This window comes from Rhamphochromis longiceps, linkage group LG8, assembly GCF_057381845.1.
Source record: "Rhamphochromis longiceps isolate RC_006_pf linkage group LG8, R_longiceps_female_GT1.1, whole genome shotgun sequence".
Classification (NCBI taxonomy): domain Eukaryota; kingdom Metazoa; phylum Chordata; class Actinopteri; order Cichliformes; family Cichlidae; genus Rhamphochromis; species Rhamphochromis longiceps.
In genome coordinates this window covers 18,503,860-18,525,407 of record NC_140564.1, presented here as the reverse complement: position 1 = coordinate 18,525,407, position 21,548 = coordinate 18,503,860, and the positions used below count along the sequence as shown (strand labels likewise).

The window sequence follows — 21,548 nt, the reverse complement described above, 5'->3', positions numbered from 1 at the left end:
ACAAACTACGGGCTTGATTGAATAAAAAAAGACTATTGTCATTATTCCCCTAAATGAAAAAACAATGCAAAAAGGATACAGTCGGAACATTCATTCCTTGTATTGTTGAGTATTTCCTGTATTAAAAGATTATAAGTAGACAAAACATAAAACCAGGAAACCTTCCATTTAGCCAGGTAAGCTTGGCACAGACAAGAGCCAAATCTCAGCATTTTCCACTCCCCCCTTTTGATCATTCATTGGTTGCACAAGTTTATCACATCTACAAATATGAAACAACAGAACTGTTTTCAGATGGAATAGGCACTGTCCATGTGTAGCAATGGTCATGAGAAATAAAAACAGATTTTAAAAAATGCATTTTGAACTAAAACATCTGACTCTTGAAATTGGGATTTAGTCAGGTCAGTCAGATACCTATTCAACCCATTATGTGTTTATGCACCTCTTTGCATATTGGTTATTATCCTGTCTTCATCCACCCAGCCCCACCAGTCATGTCAGATGACTGCCCCTCCCTGAGCCTGGTTCTGTTGGAAGTTTCTTCCTGTAAAAAGGGACGTTTTCCTTCCCACTGTAGTAAAAGCTCTTGCTCATAAGGGATCATTGATTGTTGTGGTTTCTCTTTAACTGAATTAAATTGAATTGAACAAAATAAACACTGGACATAATAAGACTGGTGACATTTATAGTTTATAATGGTGGTTGGATGTGCTAGGTTAAAAACTAAGTACTTCATTCTTAGTTTTTCCGTGGTGCAAAAAGGAAACTAGCAAGAAAACAATAAGGGTGCTTGTAGATAGCAAACTTTGATACATCAAAAAAAGTTAAAGTGATCTGCTTTTCTCCTGAGCATTTTCCTTAGCCTTTTTTTGTCCCTTCGACACATTTTTTAAAACGTATTTTCTTTACTTTTATCTCTTTTACTTTCTAGTATTTCTTATAACTCTGTTAGTAGTCTCGGACTGAAATTTCCTCCTTGTGGGAACACAAAATGTGTTACTCAAACATGCTGTAATTTGATCAACCAATGCCTCTTAAAAGAATGTGTCCATAGGTTACTATTTCAGCTCAGATTTCTTGGAGCTATGGAAATTAATCACAGCCAGTCTTATTTTCTCATGTTCAGATACACATTGTACTAAGAAACTTTATTAATACAGTCCAAAATACTAATTCAAACTACTTTAATGGAAAATGGACTGGTTTTTATATGGCTCCTTTCTACTCTACCTTTGAGTGCTCCTGAAGCACTCAAAGCCACGAACCACCAACCTTTCTATTAGTAGATGAGGCCTCTCTTCCCCCTGTACCTCTACAGCTACTCTTCACAGAAGAGTTGTCAATAGAATATTAGATTTTGGAAACAAATCCTGATTAAGCTAAAATAGAATTCAAGAAAATGTTTGTTTTTGTTTCCAAAACGGTCAGCTAACAATCATTTCAGAATAATTATCGAACCAGCAACAACACTTAAGTTGTAAAAGAGTGATACATGATTTACTTGTTTTTTGATTGTGGGTGATCGTGGCTCAAGAGTTGGCAGTTCGCCTTGTAATCTGAAGGTTGGTTTGAGCCCCGGCTTCGACAGTCTCGGTCGTTGTGTCCCTGGGCAAGACACTTCACCCGTTGCCTACTGGTGGTGGTCAAAGGGCCCGGTGGCGCCAGTGTCTGGCAGCCTCGCCTCTGTCAGTAGCTACAATGTAGCTTGCCATCACCAGTGTGTGGATGGGTGGATGACTGAATGTAGTGTAAAGTGTTTTGGGGTCCATAGGGACTAAGTAAAGTGCTATACAAAGACAGGCCATTTTTAGACTTTAAAAAAAATGTCTTGTCTTTTTTTTTCCCCTTTTTTTCAGATTAAAAAAAATATAAAAAGGTTTGTGTGTACGGAATGATAAACTGTTGAAACTGTTGAACCAAGAGTGAAATAAATAAATAAATACATGAAATGAAATCTGTTTCTGTTAAAACTAATCATGTTAAAAGATAATAACTAATAACTAATTCTGCCAAAAGTGGTCAAATATCCAGTCAGAATTATGCCAGACGTTTGTTGTGGTGGTTATTAAAGATGAATGCTGTACATGATTCCACCCTGGAGAAAGAACAGTTCAAAAGAGTCATTAAGAGCCCCAAATTACCATGACACTCCTGCCCATGATGAGTGCAACCTTTGACTACAACAGCACATATTGCATGTCATTAAATGTTGTCTTCTTTCTCCCATAGTTTGTCTTCTTGTCCTTCCTTCTTCTTCCTCCCTGAGTCTGGCTCTGCTGGAGTATTTTTCAAGTTAAAGGTGAATTCTTTTATTTCCATCATTGTTGCATGGTGACAAGTACTTTGATTTATCACCATGAAAAATATGATTACATAAGCACACATTGTACACATGCAATGTCTGTGACACTGTTTGTTTTCACTTTGGCATTCACAGGCAACTTTTCTAGTTTTGTTGTTGTTTTTTTGTTTGTTTAATCAACCAGTCAAACCTATTGGAAGAATGTGTTATATCATATGTTACTATTTTCAGTCCATAGCTTGCTTAGAGCTGCACTGATAATTTTCCTTTGCATGTCCCTGCTTATGTTTTCTCGTGACCAGAAGGTTTTTAAACTAGAAAGCTTTGTGAAACGCTAAAACTACTTTCTGAGAAGGTTTGTGAGCAGAATACTGGTCCTGGGTTTTGGAAACAAATCGTATGTAGTTGTGAAGTTAAATCAAAATTAAAGAAAATGATTTTTTTTTCATTCATATTAAACTTCTAGAGGTGTGTTTTGTGCTTATATGGAGATATCTAATTATGATATGTTGCTGCTATTTTTGTATCATCATGATAATGTTGGCCAGGGATGGTCTAAGGAGCATGGAAAGAAAAGCATCTGGACTTCAAGTTTTCTTGAAGGCGTTTCACCTCTCATCCGAGAAGCTTCTTCAGTTCTAAGTGCAATTAATATTCCAAATTTTAAGCCCTATAGGAGTGTCCGCAAGAGGGTCATTGATCCTCTACCTCATCACACGAGCCAAGGTGTGAAAACAGGTTTGGGTCACAATCAGCCAAGGTTTCGATTGGACCCATTGTAAACCTTGCCCAACCCTATCATGTGATTTATTGTTTTATTGGTCCAGGATCAACATTGCAATTGATCGACCAACTGATCAACCACATTGTTGCGGTGTCGTAACTTTGCAATGTGGCGGGAAAGAAAAAAATGCTTTGGTTTGCCTAATGCCCTAGAACAAAGAGTTAGGTTAACTGTTACCCAAATTTAAGTAATTCGTCTTGGTTTGCTGATGGTTGCTTTTAAAAGCATTAACTAACTTCTTGGCTAATGCTAATTGAACGCTCAGACCACGTCATTTGTCAGTTGTGATGTTGTTCCTGGATAAGCAGTTATGATGACGTAAAAACAACACCAGCACAGAGATATCAGATCAGTTCCTAGTACATACCAGTCATTTCATATAGAAAGAATCAACCACTGTGTAGAGGACCTAAACTTAAAGGATAAAGGGCAGCTATAGGATGACATACTGTGATATTCCAACTGTATTGGTACTTAAAGATGACACATTTCTTTTAACTTTGTGCCATTATGATATCAGCGCAAAATGCATTTTAGGTTACACCACTATACGCTAAAGGTCATGCTCAATGCAATTGAGTAGAGATTACGCAGGTTATCTATGTCTAAGTAACATGGGGCACCTAGACTGGTTCCTGATCAACTGTAGTTTTTGCTGACATAAAAGTCAAACTGACAAAAGACGGCACTCCCTCGTTACTTTTGTTTGGCTGACATACTAATCTTGATGTTATTAAAAGTAACAGCAACTTCAGAGTAACATAGAGCCATGTATTGTAACGGTTACAAAATAAATAAATGGATCAGATTCACATTTACATGGCACCAATTCAATTCAGTCCAATTCAGTTGTATTTATTGCTAATCATGGCCGCACAGGAACAAGATCTAAGCACAAGATCCATAGAGGCTGGGGTCAACCACAGGTACAGGAAACTCAAGCTCCCAGGCCTCTGGTAGAGGACCCGAGTTTGAAGGAGCTTTAAATTCCCTCCTCACTTTATATATATTATATCAAGCATGTAAGTGAAATGAACCCTAGCAGACATGAAGCTTCAGACCTGTAGCGTCATATAAGAATCACACATTTCAATTTGAAACAAGTGGGGGTTTTTTTATATTTAAACTGGCTAGAAGAATACATTTCCCACTGCTAAAGAATAGTGTTTGATTTAAAAATATACTGTTATACTTTGCTTTTTGTATAGCAAACATATCACCTTTACTAAAGAAAAGCTTTTTTAAATAGTGATTTTTTTTTTCCTCATAAGATATTTTTTTGATGAAGTAAAAGAAACAGCTATTTTATAGCAACTGCAGAAATATTTTTGTTACTGGTAACTGTAACTGGTAATCTCAGTTTCAAGGTTTAATATCATGGCAGTATGACATGAATCCCCTCAAAGTTTTATAAACTGCATTTCTGCTCACACTAAAATCAACCAATAATAATAATACAATGAAAGTAATGAAAATTACATATTCAAATGTCACCAATGAAAAATCACTTTCCAAGCTAACATATAAAGAACCTAATAAGTGCAGCACAGTATATTCTTCACAGCAGTTCTTGGCTGATCTAAATTATATAAAATAGACACCGGTGCTGCGTACCAGCAGTAGAAACCATAACAGATGTCGAGGAGTACTGTCGAACGCTGCCAGCTGTAGTTAGGATTGTTCTGGTATGACAGGGCTGTGTGGGTCGATACACATTGAAATATCCTGTTTGATTAGGGAACATCTTCATCTGGTGGGTTTAAAGGGAAAAAAAGATCTTTTAAGACATATTTAATGTTCACATCATTATTTGATGTCTATGTTCCTGCACTGGAATACATGCTCCTGGTTTATTGGTGCAGAAGTGTAACCTGTTATGTAATCTGCTAACTGCTGGCGCCTGTCGTGGAAGCCTCATAAGGGTTGATGAAAAGGTGACCTCACCTGACGCATGTACAGATTGCCAAAGAATGTGTTGAACTGTTGAAGACTTTTCTCTTCCTGCCCAGCACTGATTAGTGATATACTGAGAGCAGCTGATTTCACAGATAACTGAAAGTGTCATTCACACCAGAGGAAACCGAGCAGATGAATCACTTTACCTGAACCAACATTATATTGACTCTATTTGAACGTAGTCTATCATAGCTTATTGTGCTGTGGTGCAGTTCTATCACATTATTGCTATGAAAAAAGTATGGTATTTTCTTAAATTTTTTTATGATAGTAGATGCGCTTGGCTTTTCAGTGTGTGTTGTTAAGGTCAACTATCACAATCATACTCGATCTTGGTCACCGATTTCAAGTCTAACAAGTTTCCTAAAAACTGTTCAATACCGTTATCAAGTCAAGGACAACATAAAAAAAATCAATATTTACAGTGAAATGTAGTCAGCATTTATTAATTAAGAATAGTTTCCTACATGATATATGCATGTTGGTATGCATGAAAGTTATTCCAGCTGAAGGCCAAGGATCACGTGTTTCTGATACATTCTGTTTTTAGGTATGTTTCTTTTGTGATATAAAGTTGCCAACATTAATAATATAAAACATACCATAGCTTCTCTCTGCTTTTCTGGGATTAAACATACTTAAAACTTGGCTAGAGATCATGACCTGCCACTAAAGAAAAGGGAGACATTTTGGATTTTCACAAAACCAGCTGTCCAAAGGACTGAACAGTGAACTTTAAATGTAATGACATAGTTTACCTAGTAAAGTTAAACACAATAAAAGTTTAAAGTTGTTACTATTCATTCACTAAAGATTCCTACTATTAACTAATAATATTTGCACTGAATAAACCTATATTGTTTTAAATCTATAGTGTGTTGTGGTATCTCTATAGATAATAAGGAACTAGTAAAAAAAAATCACTGTTTCGTCACTGCCCATGGGAGAGATATTTTAATATTTTATATGATAAATTCTTCGTGATCAGTGGTTTAATCAATTTAATGTCTTAGCAAAGTGATAGCAGACCTGTACCTTTTATTTTTTTGGAAATCCCTCAATCAGAACAGAGTATGTCGCCTTTAGATGGAAACTCATGAGATAACGTCATGCTAACGTCTAAATCCATAAACTCTCAGCTGAAGTGGCTGACCGTAATGTCACGTGGAATACACATTACCGACTCTCTACCATCAGTATTACTGTTCATTTCAAGATACAGCTGTTGGTTAAAATGTTTAAAAATTGCTTAAGACTGAAAGAATGTGCAGTTTTGTAGAAAGTAAAAAAGGGCTGGTTTCTATATAGTGCTCAAAGTGCTTTATACAACTTGCCTCATTCATACTCACTCACACAAACACTTTTTTCTATGCCTTTTCTAATTAAGTCCTTTTTGCTGTTCACACACGTTCATACTCGGATAGGTGCATTAGAGAGTAACTTGGTGTTAGTATCTTGCCCAAGAATATTTAGCATGCAGGGTGAAGAAGCCAAGGATCAAACCACCAAGCTTCCGATTAATGGATGACCTACTCTACCTCCTGAGCTACAACAACCCCCAAAAAGCATTTGTTCCCTGTCTAGGTGCCTCTTAATAACAATCAGCCTTCTCATTGTGTAAACACAATTCAGTACAAAGGGAATATAGTAATTTTAACCATTGTACATAGGAATGTCAAACATCTGTATTATTACTCCCATTTTTCTTCATCTGGCATACTATGCAAAGGCCTCAAGGCTGAATTACCTTTTTTAAATATCTGACATTACGTATAACTTACCAGGTTTAAGTCCACATTGATTGACTCTTTAAAGATTGTCCAGACAACTGCTTCACTGCATAAAGGTGTGGCCAGGGAGCCACTGTAGCGGTAGTATTCATGGCGGTTCACATCACCAAGCAAGTCATCAATGGAGATATCGTCTGTGACCTTCACTGTTGTACCTGCAAGGAAGTGAAAATGCACAAGTTGCAGTGATCTGCTTAGGTCCTCATTCAGAATTTTGATTTTATATTCAACAAAGTACATTTGTGCTCACCAACTTTGTGGATCTTTGAGCGATAGCTGGTCAGTTTTTTCCAGGCGTTTGTCTTAGATGTTAGCGCTGATGTGGGATGTGTCTATCGAGACAGTTATATTGGATAATTAGAAAGAAACTCAAACATATGGGTTGTAGTTTAACAAACTTAAAAAATTAAAACATTAAAAAACACACCGTTGCTGTTCCTGATACAGTGCTCCCATGAGAGGTTCTCTTGGTAGTATGGGTGGACTAGAAAATGGATATTAACCCTCTCGAGGCAGGCGTTGCCGATTTGCAAAAGTTAAAAACTAACAACCTGATTACCCCACATACATATTTTATGAGGTTTTTTTTACTCAGAAGTACCACTGCAGGACTTGGTTGTGCATTAGCAACAAAAAGTTTAATTTGAGCCTGAGAGGGTTAAGACAAAGTGTTTACAGACAGCTTATGCTTTCTTTTTATAGACCTATCAATCACTTCAGGGTTTTTTGTTCACTTTTCTCAGATTTCTGTGGAATTCTGATAATCATTTAGGTCAAATGAGCAGAAAATATACATTTTTTACTTTAACTTTCAGAAATGGATTTCCGTCCTTGAAATAAAAACTGTCATCAGCCACCAGCATGAACTGCACTGTCAATCAACAACACTGAGTGCCTGAGACAGTGATAACACAACTTTGTGCGTGGAGCAGGTTAAAATGGAAACTGTTTGTCTTTAGATGAAATATTGATGTAATGTTGTACGTGATGGCACCTGTCAGTCAGTGGAAACTATTATTTGGAATTACTTCTGCCCTGTTCACATTGCAGATGCCGTCAGAAATTTGAGTATAGTATAGATTTAGCTTTTTTTGACATGTACGTGTTTGGTACATTTATTACAAGCACTCAAAGGTGTTTGATACCAATAAAGCACATATATTGTTGTTCACAGTTTCACTTGTCCAAGTTTTACCTCAATAAAAAATCCCAGCACTGCCAAGCCATCAGGTGCCTGTAGTGCCTGATCCAGGGTTAAATCCTTTTTCTTGCTTACAATGTGCATCTGGACAAGAAAAAGAATTAATGGAATGAAGTATAAACAGGTGTGTGTTTGGTTATAAAAAAAAAAAAAAGCTTAATCTTTGTCACTACCTCCATTGGGTATCTTATTGAGTTCACAGTATGCTCTGAGCCTTCAGATGTATCTGATGTGTCACCCCATGGAAGTGGAACTCTAGGATGGTATAGTCATGCCCCAAACCTCCTCCTGACACCTCCATCAAATTTCTCACCAGTACACACTTCACTGGAGGTTGTTTGAGAACAAAAGAAGAGAATATAACAATCATACTCTTTGATTTCTGTGAAATAGATTGTCATTGTAATGTAACATCTTGTAATGATGTAAATAAGAATGTTTACATCAATCATATCCAAAACAATTGTGCATAAAAAAAAGGCATCAAGATTGCTGTCTGGCACAACATTGTTTGTGTTAATGTTGATGGGTGACTGATATGTACCGCTACAGTGGGAGCCGGGCAGAAGGTGCCAAGAAGGTGGAGTGACAGCTATTTGCAGAAAACATTTTTAGGACAAGTCAAAATCAAAATGGAGTATAACCTGCATAAAACTCTACAGCTAAATGTGCTGATACATACCACAGTGATGTGGATCATAACACCATTCATCTGAAGAATGGAAAAATGGTCATATATGTAATGTGCCAATTGGAGTTATAAAAATGCATGAATCATTTATGTGTTTTGCAGCTTACGGGGAGTCAGAGGAGTTCCACGGGAGGCATAAACGTGACGTTTATGAAGAGGTTGTGTAGGTCGGTAGATATTAACCAGCTTTGTTTCCATGGGAAACTTCTTTATCTGAGAACAGATTACCAAAGTTTTATCCACTGTAATGTTACAATCAAAAATGCATTTTGAAATTGTTAATATCTCCTGGTGCCCTGGCAGCACAAACACTTCTTTACTTCTAGCGTATGACTGAGTAGTGCACATTCTGAGAGCCTGTACTTTGGTGTAAGAACAAGGAAACATATTTTTTAATCATAACTGAAAACAGACAACATATCAAACATTTTACATGGAAAATATACAATTTTAAGAATTTAATGGCAGCAACACATCTTCAAAAAATGACACAAGACTATGTGACATCCTCTCTTCTTATGGCAACAGTCCAGAAACATCTGGGAACTGAGGAAACCAATGCTGGACTTTTGTAAGGGGTAAGCTTTGGCCATTCTTTTCATTATACTCCTAATGTGTAAAAGATCTAGACTCAAGCCAGACCACAGCACCCAGACTCCTCTATATTATGAAGTCAAGCTGCTGTAATAGATTTAGTATATTGCTCTATATAGTAATTGGAAATATGTCAGAGCTTTCTTGGAAAAGATGCCATCCAGATGGAAGAATATGTCACTTTTAAACCCATATCAAGATTTTAGTACCTGTGTTGCCCTTCCGCATCTGCAGGTCAATTTCATAAGTGCTAATGTAACCCTGTACAACCAGACATGCAGGCTTTTGAACTAGGTGCAAATACCGTTCCAGTTGGTCGCTCTTTTCTTTAGTCTAGCAGCTTCAGCATCCATGTTATCTAAGTTGTCCCATTTCAGATTTTGATTTATTTGACCACAGAACAGTGTCCCACTTAGCTTCAGTCCATCTGAAGTTAACTTTGATCCAGAGACGACAGCAGCATTTCTGACAGAGTTTTAACTTACATTTGTGTAAGGCATGGAGAACCGTGTTCACAAACAGTGATTTCCGTAACAGAATCATGACTGTTTTAAATGCACAAAACCTGAGGGCCTGAAGATCACTGGCATCCAACAGTGATTTTTGGCTTTTGCTGTTTTGACCCTTCTGCTTTCTTCTACTGCTACTGTGGGGATTTGGTTGTGAACTGTGTCAAACATACAGCACCATCAGACTGCATCTCCATAGCTCAGTCAAATAACTTTCAAATAAATGTCTTTACTGCTTGTTTTATCTGCACACCTAAATTGAACAAAGACACTTTTTTCATGTCAAGATGAGTTGCAACCAGAGGCATCCTTTAAAAACCTTCAGCTCTTGTGAGGCTTTAGAGCACTTTACTCTACAAAATATGTAAAGAGATTTTGATTTGCAAATTTGTGAAGCCTACTTTATTATGGGGCATTTTGCTGTTATGTCAGTTTACTGTTTATGTCATTCTGCTGTCCTGCCAGACAAGATCAGCTATGGTAGATTTTCTCACATATGAACACAAAAAAAGCACAAAATTAGACCTGATGTCATAAAAAGTAGCTGGTATTTGGAAGAGGCTACTGGGGTTATTATAGATTTGTAAAACCACACTAAAAACGAAGTCTGAAAAGAACATTTTTCTGAAACAACAATACAAACTACACTTCAGAATAAAATTAAATAAATAATAATAATGCACAAAATTGTCTAATATTTTTTTTAAAAAAGGAAATGCCCCACCTAATGATGCGTTGGTGCATTTAGTCACTGAGACTGTGAACTAGCTGCCTTATTCATATTGTAATCCAGGTTCTGGACATCTTAAATCTTGCCCTGACAATGATCCTCATAATTTTTTAGCAAATCTGTTTTGAAATCTTACTGAAAGAAAGCAAATCAAAAAAAGAAAGAAAAGAAAATAGGGGAAAAAATAGTAAATACAAAACTCTAATAACTGTGGTGTATTTCTTCTGTTTCCACAAAAATAAACTCTCAGATGTCATCCTCCTATCATGCCTGTCAAATCCAGGCTAATGAGGTGCTTTATAATCTTACAGACTATGCACACAAAAGTGTTGTAAGAGATTTGCATACTCATTGATGCCTTAAGTTAAATTCAACGAGTCATGCATCTGCTGAGTCGCCAGACAAGTATAGGGCCTACGCCTCACTAACTGCAGACAGCTGACCACCATTAGGCAGATAAGGTGACAAGAAAGACCTTGTTGGTACAGACAGTGGAAATAACATAAATAAAAAGGCATGATTATCAAACAGAACAATCAAAGCAGACACCAGCATGTACCAGTGTATTCCATTGGTATGTCACGTGTGCTTGGCTGCACGTTTCAGTTTTCTTCTGCAAATGTTTGTGATTCCAACACAGACTGGATAACAGAAGAATTTCATTTGCCACGAGTCATTTGCAGGTCAAGCTATTCACTATAATTAAGTGATAAATTAACTGATATCTAATACATAAATTAACATAAGAAGCTTTTTCTTCAGCATTTTCTCATACAGCTTGGACCGTTTAGTTAGTTGTGTTTGTGTTAAAAGGTGGAGAGAACATTCATATTTGCAGATCCCCTTACACGATCTTTGCTCCTCTTGTGCTAAAGAGAACTCACCAGTTCAGTGTTGACGTGGATTGGCTCATGAAAGATTGTCCACACGACTGCTTCGTTGCAAGCAGGCGTTGTCAGGGAACCCATGTATCGGTAGAACTTTGTCAAATTTACATTTCCAATTAAGTCATCAATAGAGATGCTATGGTCTAAACTAACCTTGCTCCCTGTGGAAAGATTAGAATGAAAGAGACTTGAATTTAAAAGGATAAATAAATGTAATCATAAAGTGGTTTGCATTTTATATTCACTTCAGTGCATGTTCACAAAAGTCAAGAGGCATGGTTTGTCAGCTACTGTCTCACCCTCTTCTGCTTCATGACTTTACAAACTTTTATCGTTTGACTTCAAAAATAATGCCACATACAGACAAAGAAGTCAAACACAAATTTCCTTTAACTATTGTTATAACTGCAACAACAATGGCAGGCCATTCTTCTAATCTTTCAATATTCTTTTTTTTTTTTTAAACAAAGCCATTGGAACTCTAGTGGAAGAAAAGACCAACCCTTGTCGGTGAGGTTTGCCAGGTATGATGTAAAGTTCACCCATGGCTCTGACTCCTGTGGACTTCAACTCTACATTATGTATGAATGCTAATTATGTTAATACTTAAAAGCCGTCAATGTAAACCAGTTTTATAAGTGTCGCCTATTTAAAAATAGCAGCGAGAAGTCTGGGGCATACAGACATTTATAAAAAAAACCAAGTACAGCATATCCATCTGGATGCTCTGGAGGGGCAGTGAGATGATCCTTCTGAGTGACTATGTGCATCTGGAAGAAAGTCCAACAACTTATAAGGCAAAGCAAAATATAGAAAAGGAGTTTAGATGTCAAGCAATGAAGAAACATTGTACCTCCGTTGGATATCTGTGCTCATAAATCATGTGCTCTGAGCCTGGATTTTTTACATCACCCCAGTGAAAGTGAAACTGAAGTCCTGTATATGTTCCACTGAGTCCACCTCCACTCACTTTAACTTCATTTCCTTTCAATGTGCACTCCACTACAAATGGTATAGATTGTTGTAACTTGGAAAACGTTGTATGTTTATGCAGTTTTAGTTAGATTATAAAGAACATAAACATATTTAATTTTGACAGAGGTGGCTTTGAAGTCTTTCTTGAGTTCGCTATTACTCAGTGTATCAATAACAAAAAAAATAAATCCTTCCACTTTAGATTTGAGATTTTAGGAAGGGGAAGCATCTCAGTATTGTTCTCAGTGGAAATTTAGTTTATTCTATAAAGATTAAGATTTAAAATGAGCATCAAAAAGCCCTAAAATGATCACTTGGATGAGATTTGTGATCCTCATTCTTTTACAAAACTCCATGAAGAAGCTGTCAAGATCAGACAACTGTTCATTACTGTACTCAGGGTTAAAAGTTTGACAAATCATCCTACCTTCACTCTTCCAGTCTCAGAGTTCCAAGTCTTATGAAGAGATGTGTTGGTTTCAATTCTCAGATTAAAAACTTTTGTCCGCTTTCAATGAGTCCATCAGTGAGAAAGGGGTAAGAAACTGCCGCAGTACACTTCAAGATACTTATCTATATCTATCAATATATATATAATATGCTAAACAATGGGAGGACACCCCCGTGTATAAACAAAGAGCAGTATAGGGGAGACACACAACATGGTTGAAGACACTTTTACAAAATGTGGTATTCAAAATAGATGCATCAATAGGAGTGTACCAGTTATCTGGTTAAGTCAGTATGTTTAACTATATTCATTCTACTCCAATGCATCACTTAGGTGCTTATGTGTATATGAAATCATATATTTGATCCCAGAGGATGGAATAATTAAAGAAATGGACGAAACAAGACAAAACCCCAAAACAGTGCATACTGCAACAAAATGTATTCATTCCAATGGCAATACATTTTTTTCTAAAGCACAGCACAAACAAATCTTGTTATGTACAAGAATTTTCAGATGCTCAGCTTACAAAATGTTTCATAGGAAATAGAGCTGTTTGTCGGGTTTCTTTTTACAATCCAGAAAAACCACCCTTAGTTTCTATTACTTCTAGATGAGACAAAGGTGAAAATATAAGAAAGTTCTTATTCAAAACACTCTGATTTGGTGCAGTGACAGGTCCCTCACTTTGTTTTTTTGTATAGAGTTCATCATTTGTATTATCATTTTTTTAATCACAGAGTTGGACAACCAAGCCCCCATATACAGTGTTCGGGTCAAACAAAGCTGATGGTATGAGCTTCATATTCAGATGACATTTTTGAATTTGATATCACTCCTGTATTTCCTGTGACACTATTTAAAACATTCCATTGGAAAGTTGTAGGGCCCCCAGGAACAAATTAAAGTCACTGACATGGAGATTTAACCTATCCATTCATGTGACACATCAATCAAAAATAATGATACTGAGATAAAAACAAAAAACAATACCACTAAATCTCTATTATTGAAAAGGGAAATGAAAAACGTATTCCAAAGTGCAAACTTTATATTTTAAAGAAAAAAAAAAACATTGAAAGATTTATCCTACCAACAGGTGCCTATTAGCATTCAATACAACCCCAATCATGTGACCATCCACAAACTATTATCGAATAAAATAAAACTATTATACACAAAACATTGACAAATGTTAAGATAAGCAAATAAATTAAGACATGATTCCTACAAACCGCAGTATTTACACTAGTCAGCCAAAAGTGGTGACAAATTTATTAAAAACCAATTGTCAAATTTCATTCATATGTCAATTTATTACAAAATATTGATAGGTAAAGGTACAGAGATTTACAATTTGTTATCACACAGACCTGTTACCTGGTCATGTTTAATGTCAACCACTGTGTATACACACATCACTTTGGTAAGTGAATCTACACAAAAAGGGTTTCTGTCCTTCATGTCCTCACACACTCATCCCTATGCTTTGTTAGGCCCAGTTCTCTTTGTGTTTATGCAGAACGGAAATACAGCAAACACACAACACCTTTTTCCAAAACATTAAAGATGATGGCGAGGTATGGAGTAAACTGACACAGTGACAATGATTGTTTATTAAGACAAATGATTGTGCGGATCAGTGAAAGACTTGATCTTGACATGACAATGTTCATGATTTTTACAATTTGTTGGTTGTTATTTTTCTTATTTTCTTTGTCAATTCACTGACAAATGAACAAAGATTTTTTAAGTAGTTGGGAAGCACAGAAAGATCGCACCTGACCTTACTAATTTACATAAAAATACATTATATTATTTAATCATCTGATGTTTACTTCTGAGTACAGTAGATCAATTTTTCCTGTTTACTTTGGTTCATTTGTCACAATAAGTACTGCCTCTTAGTCTGTGGCAGTATGTCGACAAAACAAGCACAGTTGTTTTGGTTTGATCTTAAAGACAACAAACCGCTAACAAAAAAGACATGGATCACAGAGTCCCTGTTTGATTGACACATTTGCATGTTTACTTGTTGGAAAATATTTTTAAAATGTTGGTATCAAGTTTGAACTTTGATTTGGACCATTTTTCCTTTTTGGTAATCTGTTTTTTACACCTTTATGTGTGTTATGTAAGACTAAGTGCCTGAATTACCTATTGAGAAATATAAGTCATGACATCTGACATTTGCACCGGTGCCTTACTGGCTTCCGGGTTTTATTGTTTACAAAATCTTTAACTCACAACTTCCGTTTCTGAACCCAATTTATTGTGAACCATTTAGAGACTGTAACAGTTAAATCGCAGAAGCTAAAGGATACAGATGATGCAAAAAGCAACCATGCTAAACACATTTTTATTAAAAGAACTAAATGTTTTATTGGATAATGGCAAAACAGTTCTTTTTACAGTGTTTTGCATTAAATTGTACTCTAACAGGAAGCAAGCACAAGAACTCAAAAAGGACACAACATGAGAAATTGCAATTTGTCATAATGTTCATGGTCCTTTTTTCCTCTAGTGCAGTCACACATATTCCTATCAAGTATATAAAGCATGATATATGGAATTATGTTGCAAAGAAAAAAATACAACTCTAAATATGCCTTTATTTTAGATTCCTGAAAGCAGCCACCCTTTTCTTTGTTGATAGCGCTGCAAACCGTTGGCATTCTCTTAATGAGCTTCATGATGAAGTCACCTGAAATGGTTTGACTTCACAGCTGTGCCTTGTCAGGCTTCATTTGGGGAAATTCTTGCCTTCTTGATGAGATTGGGACCATCAGTTGTGTTGCACAGGAGTCAGGTTGGTACAAAGCTGACAGCTCTATTGGACAACTGTTAGAATTCAAATTATGGCAGGAAACAATCAGCTAAGTAAAGACAAACAACAGTCCATCATTACTTTAACAACTGAAGGTCAGTCAGTCAAGAAAACTTTGAATGTATCCCCAAGTGTAATTGTAAAATCAATCAAGTGCTACGACGAAATTGGCTCACATGAGAAACGGCCCGTGAAAGGAAGACCAAGAGTCCTCTATGCTGCTGAGTATACATTCATTCGAGTCACCAGCCTCAGAAATTGCAAGTTAACAGCACCTCAGGTTAGAGCCAAGATAAATACCACACAGAGTTCCAGTAGCAGACAAATCTCTACATCTACTGTTCAGAGCAGACTGCGCGAATCAAACAGCTGCTGAGAAATCACTTCTAAGGAAAAGCAACAAGCAGGGGAGATTTGTTTGGGCCAAGAAACACAAGGAATGGACATTTGACCATTGGAAATCTGTGCTTTGGTCTGATGAGTCCAAATTTGAGCTCTTTGGTCCCACTCCCATAGAGTGAAGGCAAAAGGGCCAACAAGTGCTCAGCATCTCTGGGAACTCCTTCAAGACTGTTGGAACACCATTTCAGGTGACGACCTCATGAAGCTCATCGAGAGAATGCCAGGAATATGCAAAGCAGTGATCAAAGCAAATCATGGCTGTTTTGAAGAACCTAAAACATAAAACATGTTTTGAGTTATTTCACATTTCTTGGTTTACTTCATGATTCCATGTGTTCCTTTATAGTTTTGATGCCTTCAGTGACAATCTACAATATAAATAGTCATGAATATAAAGAAAAAACATTAAATGAGAAGGTGTGTCCAAATGTTTGACTGGTAATGTACATATTATATATCTTTTTTGTCTGCATGATTCATGACAAGCTCCTATATGTCTGTGTGCATGCCTGCATGTGTGTCTGTGTGTGCGTTCCATTAACACCATGCACAAACTGTGTCTCTAGATCCAGCTGGATTTCTGAAACCAGAACAGTTATTTTTGTTTTTCAATTTGGTATGTAATTGTGAAGCTAAATGTCAAATTGTGCCCTTTCTCACAATAAAAAAGAATAATTCCCTAAATTCCTAAACCTACAGTTAGAAAAACTCCAAAACCTTACAATCACATAATGTCTTTGGCATAAGTAAAAAGATGACTTTATCAAATTTTGGGACTTTGGTAGAAATAATAAAAAGACAAAAAAAAGTGGGGGGAAAGAGTGAAAGAAGAAATCATGTGTGGAAAAATTGTGCACACTGACTTTTTTCTGTTCTTCTTACAACAAAGAATTAAGTATCATTTAAATCATAAATATGTCTTTGCTTTTGTTTGCAAAATTCATAAAAAGCTTGTGTGGGATGTGGTGAAGTCTGGTGAGCAGTTCCACATTAAAGCAAACGGACATAATTCCCAGGGAGCTCAGAGCAGAGAGGCAACAGTCCTGCAGAAACAAAAGGAAAACTATGTGTAAAGGCAGCAGTACAACAATAATGAATCTAAAAATATCTCTGTGTTTTTAAATGTGAATAGTCTTACTGAAAGAGGGATCCAGTCAGCTCATCAACAAACCCACCTACAAAATTTAAGTCAAACCAAAGTTAATGAAATCTGTGAACACACAACAGTACACCCACAGAATCACAACTAGCACTTACCCGGTGTGCAAACTGTGTCACAAAGAATGGGACAAATGTAGCAGGTTGAACAACCCTGGAAAACAAAACAAACAAAACCGATTAACGCAAAGAGGCACAGGGCAAAATGAAGTGCTGTGTATTATTACAGCAGTTATAATCCTTTTTAAGTCAAGATGCTTACTTGGCAGTGCTCGCAGTGATCAGACTCATCTCCTTCCTCACACGGGCACTTGGCACAGTTATTAGAGCAATGCTACAAGATGGGAAGAAACCACAACGTAGAGTGATTAGTCGTGCATATGGTATATAGTCAGGGCAAATCGACAACACAGGACTTATAATGATGTGTGATTACTGGGTAGATTCACAAAAAAGTCTGTTAATTCCATTACATGTTTTTGTTTGTTTTTTTTACCTCACAAATGGAGCAAACACTACACAACGATCCAGAGTGGAACTGTGGAGTGTCAGCAGCTCCCTCCTCTTCATCTGAGTCACCTTGGTTGTCCTTTGTGTCTTTACCTTCAGACTCATCTGTAAATGGTTCACAGAATCAGGAACTGTATTCTAATCATTTCAATTCAGTTTTATTTATACGTCCAAATCACAACAACAGTTGCCCAATGGTGCTTTATATTGTAAGGACCAGGGAAAACCCCAATAATCAGATGACCCTCTGTGAGCAAGTGCTTTGGTGACAGTGGACTGGAAAAAACTAACAGGAAGAAAATTGAGAGGTAGCTATAGTGATCGGTTGGGAGTGAGCGGAGGAAGACAGGACAAGACACGCTGTGGAATAGAGCCAACTGTATCTTGTAGAACATTAAATTGTCTAAATAAATATATGATTATAACCCTATATGTCTTGAAAATATTTTGCAGGAAATTCTTGCAAATTCATCCAAAATAAAATACAATTATATAAGTTTTACATAAGTATTCACAACCTTTGTTCAATACTAACACCTTTTGCAACAATTACTACAATAACTGCCAGTTCCTGCTACCAAAACCATCCCCACTGTCTGACACTACCACCGCCATGCTTCACTGTGATGGTATTGGCCAGGTGATGAGCAATGCCTAGTTTCCTCCAGACATTCCTCCAGACATGCTGTTTTCATCAGACCAGAAAATGTTGTTTCTCCTGGCCTGCAGGGGCCTTTGAACAAGTGAAAGACTGTGAATGCGTTCCTGATTCACTGTATCAAAACCTAAGTATTCACATGGGTTTCCAAATTGTTGTGTTGGTGCTAATGATTTCAATTCATTTGGGAGTAATTTACCACTTCATTCATCACTTTTTCAGCCTTTTTGTAGTTAACCGCTGAGAGTACAGTGACTTTGGGCCTTTTGAGCCTCTGTACTAACACACAATCCAAAAAGACCTTTTCTAGTGAGTACTGATTACTGCCATTTATTTACAAGTTACGTGTCTAATGTTTAATTCTACTTGATGCAATATTATGGCACAGATGGTCTCTTTTTTTGTATTATATTTTTGTCATAACATCATGTTGTTAGATTTGTATTGTTGATTGTCATTTATGCTTAGAAATATCTACTCATATATGCTTAGAGTGTTATAATCAATGTCATGTTGGTAGAGCTTTGATCCTTAATAGTCTGCAAAGGCTTGGTGTGCATTCCAGAGTGTTCAGGCATTCACACCCACATCCTGGGAGCATGGGAGAGGGCATACCTTCCCTTATTGTTTTATGGTAGGATAAACGTAGCTATGTCAGTTTTAGTCTAAGTACCTTTTGTTTAGATGAACTGCCAGACATCCAGACCGGCAGGTCTGGAAGTCATTTATGGGGTCACACACTGACTCCACACACACACACACATACACAATGCACAGGCAAGGTACTCTTTGTGTGTATGTATACGTCATATGTTAATGAACCTATGTATATTCATGTCACCTCCATAAAAGAGCAATGTTACGGGGGAGCGGACGAGACCGACTGGGGTCAAGCAAAGGAACGGCGCTTGTCGTGGTTTTCTCCCTCATATATGAGTAACACGAAGAACTTTGCCTACTTGGTGTTTAATGCTTTTTGCTGTGTAGTTGAATTGTCCTTAACATTCCAGCAAATAGGTTTATGCTACAAACCTATCACATGTGACATGTTTGTTTTTACAAAATAGTCTAAGTAGATTTATTGTAAACAAAGCTAAAATTCCTACAGGTGCTGTTTTTCCATAATATCATTTGTTGTCATTTTTTTCAAGCATGAAGCAATGACTGAAATTTTAAAAAAAAATCCCTTTATAACACCCTCTTTTGGACAAATCTCAAAGTATTCAATGTTTGGTGCTTGTTTGAAGTCTCAAAAGCTACACTGGCCACTAGAAAATAGATGGTTTAGATACTGTTGCCTTCCTGCTGTTGCACAGATAATCCAGTCCATTTTAGGACTGATATGTATGACAGTGTTCCTAAAGTAACCCTAGTAAGCTGAACAATGTCAGAGAGCTACTGTAGAGTACAGAGTCACTCACGGGGTTCCAAAAAATCTCATTATTTGTTGTAACTTTAAATACTGCACCATTTAGTATCTTGCTAACCCATTAATATGTTTCAAAATGTGTGCATGTTTTTTTGTTAAAGTGTGATTCACCATCTTCATCTTCAGAGTCATCCTCATCTACATCCTCTCCTTGAGTTTCTTCACCATCACCCTCTTGCCTTGCTTCCTTCTCATCGTCTTCCTCATTATTAGCTGGGACTTCCTCCTCCTCATCTGCATCTGCCTCCACCTCTTCCTCTTCATCCTCCTCTGCTGCATATTCTTCTTCAGATTCTACCTCTTCTGCATCATCCTCATCTGAAGCCTCACCTTCTTCATCCTCCTCTGCTTCATATTCTTCTTCATATTCTTTCTTTTCTGCATCATCCTCATCTGAAGCCTCACCTTCTTCATCCTCCTCTGCTTCATATTCTTCCTTTTCTGCATCATCCTCATCTGAAGCCTCACCTTCTTCTTCCTTCTCAACATCCCCGTTCTCCTGAGAATTATCTTCTTCCTCATTATCAGCATTGTCATCTTCCTCCTCTGCTGTCTCCTTCTCATCCTCCTGTTCTTCTTCCACCTTTTCATCAGTCTCTACCTCATCATCATCATCATCTGAGTCTTCATCTTTTTCTTCATTCCCCTCACCAACCTCAGCCGTTTCACTTTCTTCAGCCTCCTTAGCATTTCTATCATGGAGGCTTTCCTCCAGTTCGTTCAAGTCTTGGGCACTTACAATAACAGAGAAAGGGACCTGGGATGAGCACAGCAGCATAAGCAGGAGACCTACCACCCAAAATTTTACAGGTGCCATCTTGGGAGAAATGCAGCTTTGGAATTTGAAGACTGTCTTATTCTTGTTACTCTATTCTTCCACCAAAAACCAAAACAGTTGATGGAAGACAAAAAGCTGCTAAGGCGCAGCAGATTTAGGCAGTGTTCAGGTCTTTTTCCCAGACTCCCGAGAGACGGTTTGAAAAGAAGTGTGCTCACAGAGAGCAGAGTGCCAGGCTTGTGCTGGGAACACAGAGGACACAGTGGAAACATGACTGTGTGTGGCTGGGTATACTTGAGTGACAGAGGCACATGGCGAGGAAGAATGCTCCTGATGCCCTTAACACAGAACATTAGAGAGGTGAGTATGCATTTGGTGGATGGGGGAGGGGGCTACTGAACTGCAGGAGGGGGGCAAAAATAAGATTTTTTTTTTCTTATTAGAAATTACAACAATTAAATAATTTGAAGATGAAGTTTTGGTTCTATACACAGCTTTTGTAGTCATAGCTCCCAAACTATTCAGGAAAGAAGCAGAACTTTGATAAATGTACTATGTGTGGGTTTTTTAGATTAATGGTTCGCACATTTTTGGAGTATTCTTCTCAGTATCTGCTATTTACTTTAGTGTACACAGCAAAATTAATTTCTTCTTGCCACTGCTGAAGCAAATGAGAATACGTAAGGATCATGCAGACGTGCATGTACATGCAAGGAAATGGAGAGGAAAGCACTTTGAACATATGCTTACTTCCCAAAAATAGCATTTTTTTTAGGCTTCTTGTGTGTGTGTGTGTTTTTTTGACTTTGGAGCCAGCAGGAGGAGAACAGTGTTATAAAGTCCACACTCACAGTGGCACAGTCAGCTACAATACTGCAGAGAGCAGCCAGGCTGAAAGCGATGACAGTGCCTC

The 21,548-nt window shown here is 37.2% G+C and overlaps 1 protein-coding gene and 1 pseudogene across 2 annotated transcripts; both read right to left on the bottom strand.

Annotated features, from left to right (window-relative positions):
• Positions 1-4,127: 4,127 nt before the first annotated feature.
• LOC146663478 (putative carbonic anhydrase 3) lies at positions 4,128-11,573 on the bottom strand (annotated as a pseudogene).
• Positions 11,574-15,229: 3,656 nt separating this feature from the next.
• LOC146663477 (uncharacterized) lies at positions 15,230-20,910 on the bottom strand. Of its 2 annotated transcripts, XM_085416282.1 has the most exons (7): positions 20,326-20,910; positions 19,969-20,262; positions 17,757-17,875; positions 17,523-17,594; positions 17,360-17,414; positions 17,241-17,277; positions 15,230-17,145 (listed from the first exon to the last, which is right to left on the bottom strand). In XM_085416282.1, exons 1-7 carry the CDS (start codon positions 20,672-20,674, stop codon positions 17,124-17,126), a joined length of 948 nt encoding a protein of 315 aa, XP_085272408.1. In that variant the 5' UTR covers positions 20,675-20,910; the 3' UTR covers positions 15,230-17,123. The 2 variants fall into 2 exon arrangements, with proteins under 2 accessions (XP_085272408.1, XP_085272407.1); XM_085416281.1 differs by having other exon boundaries at positions 19,969-20,908.
• Between the last annotated feature and the right edge of the window lie 638 nt (positions 20,911-21,548).

Excerpts from the sequence above, each read along its gene's own strand:
- LOC146663477 (XM_085416281.1), bottom strand. The coding sequence starts at position 20,674 with ATGGCACCTGTAAAATTTTGGGTGGTAGGTCTCCTGCTTATGCTGCTG. Across the intron at positions 17,415-17,522 it reads ATCACTGCGAGCACTGCCAA|GGTTGTTCAACCTGCTACAT; the intron begins GTAAGCATCTTG and ends TTTGTTTTCCAG. Across the intron at positions 17,146-17,240 it reads CTGACTGGATCCCTCTTTCA|GACTGTTGCCTCTCTGCTCT; the intron begins GTAAGACTATTC and ends TTGTTTCTGCAG.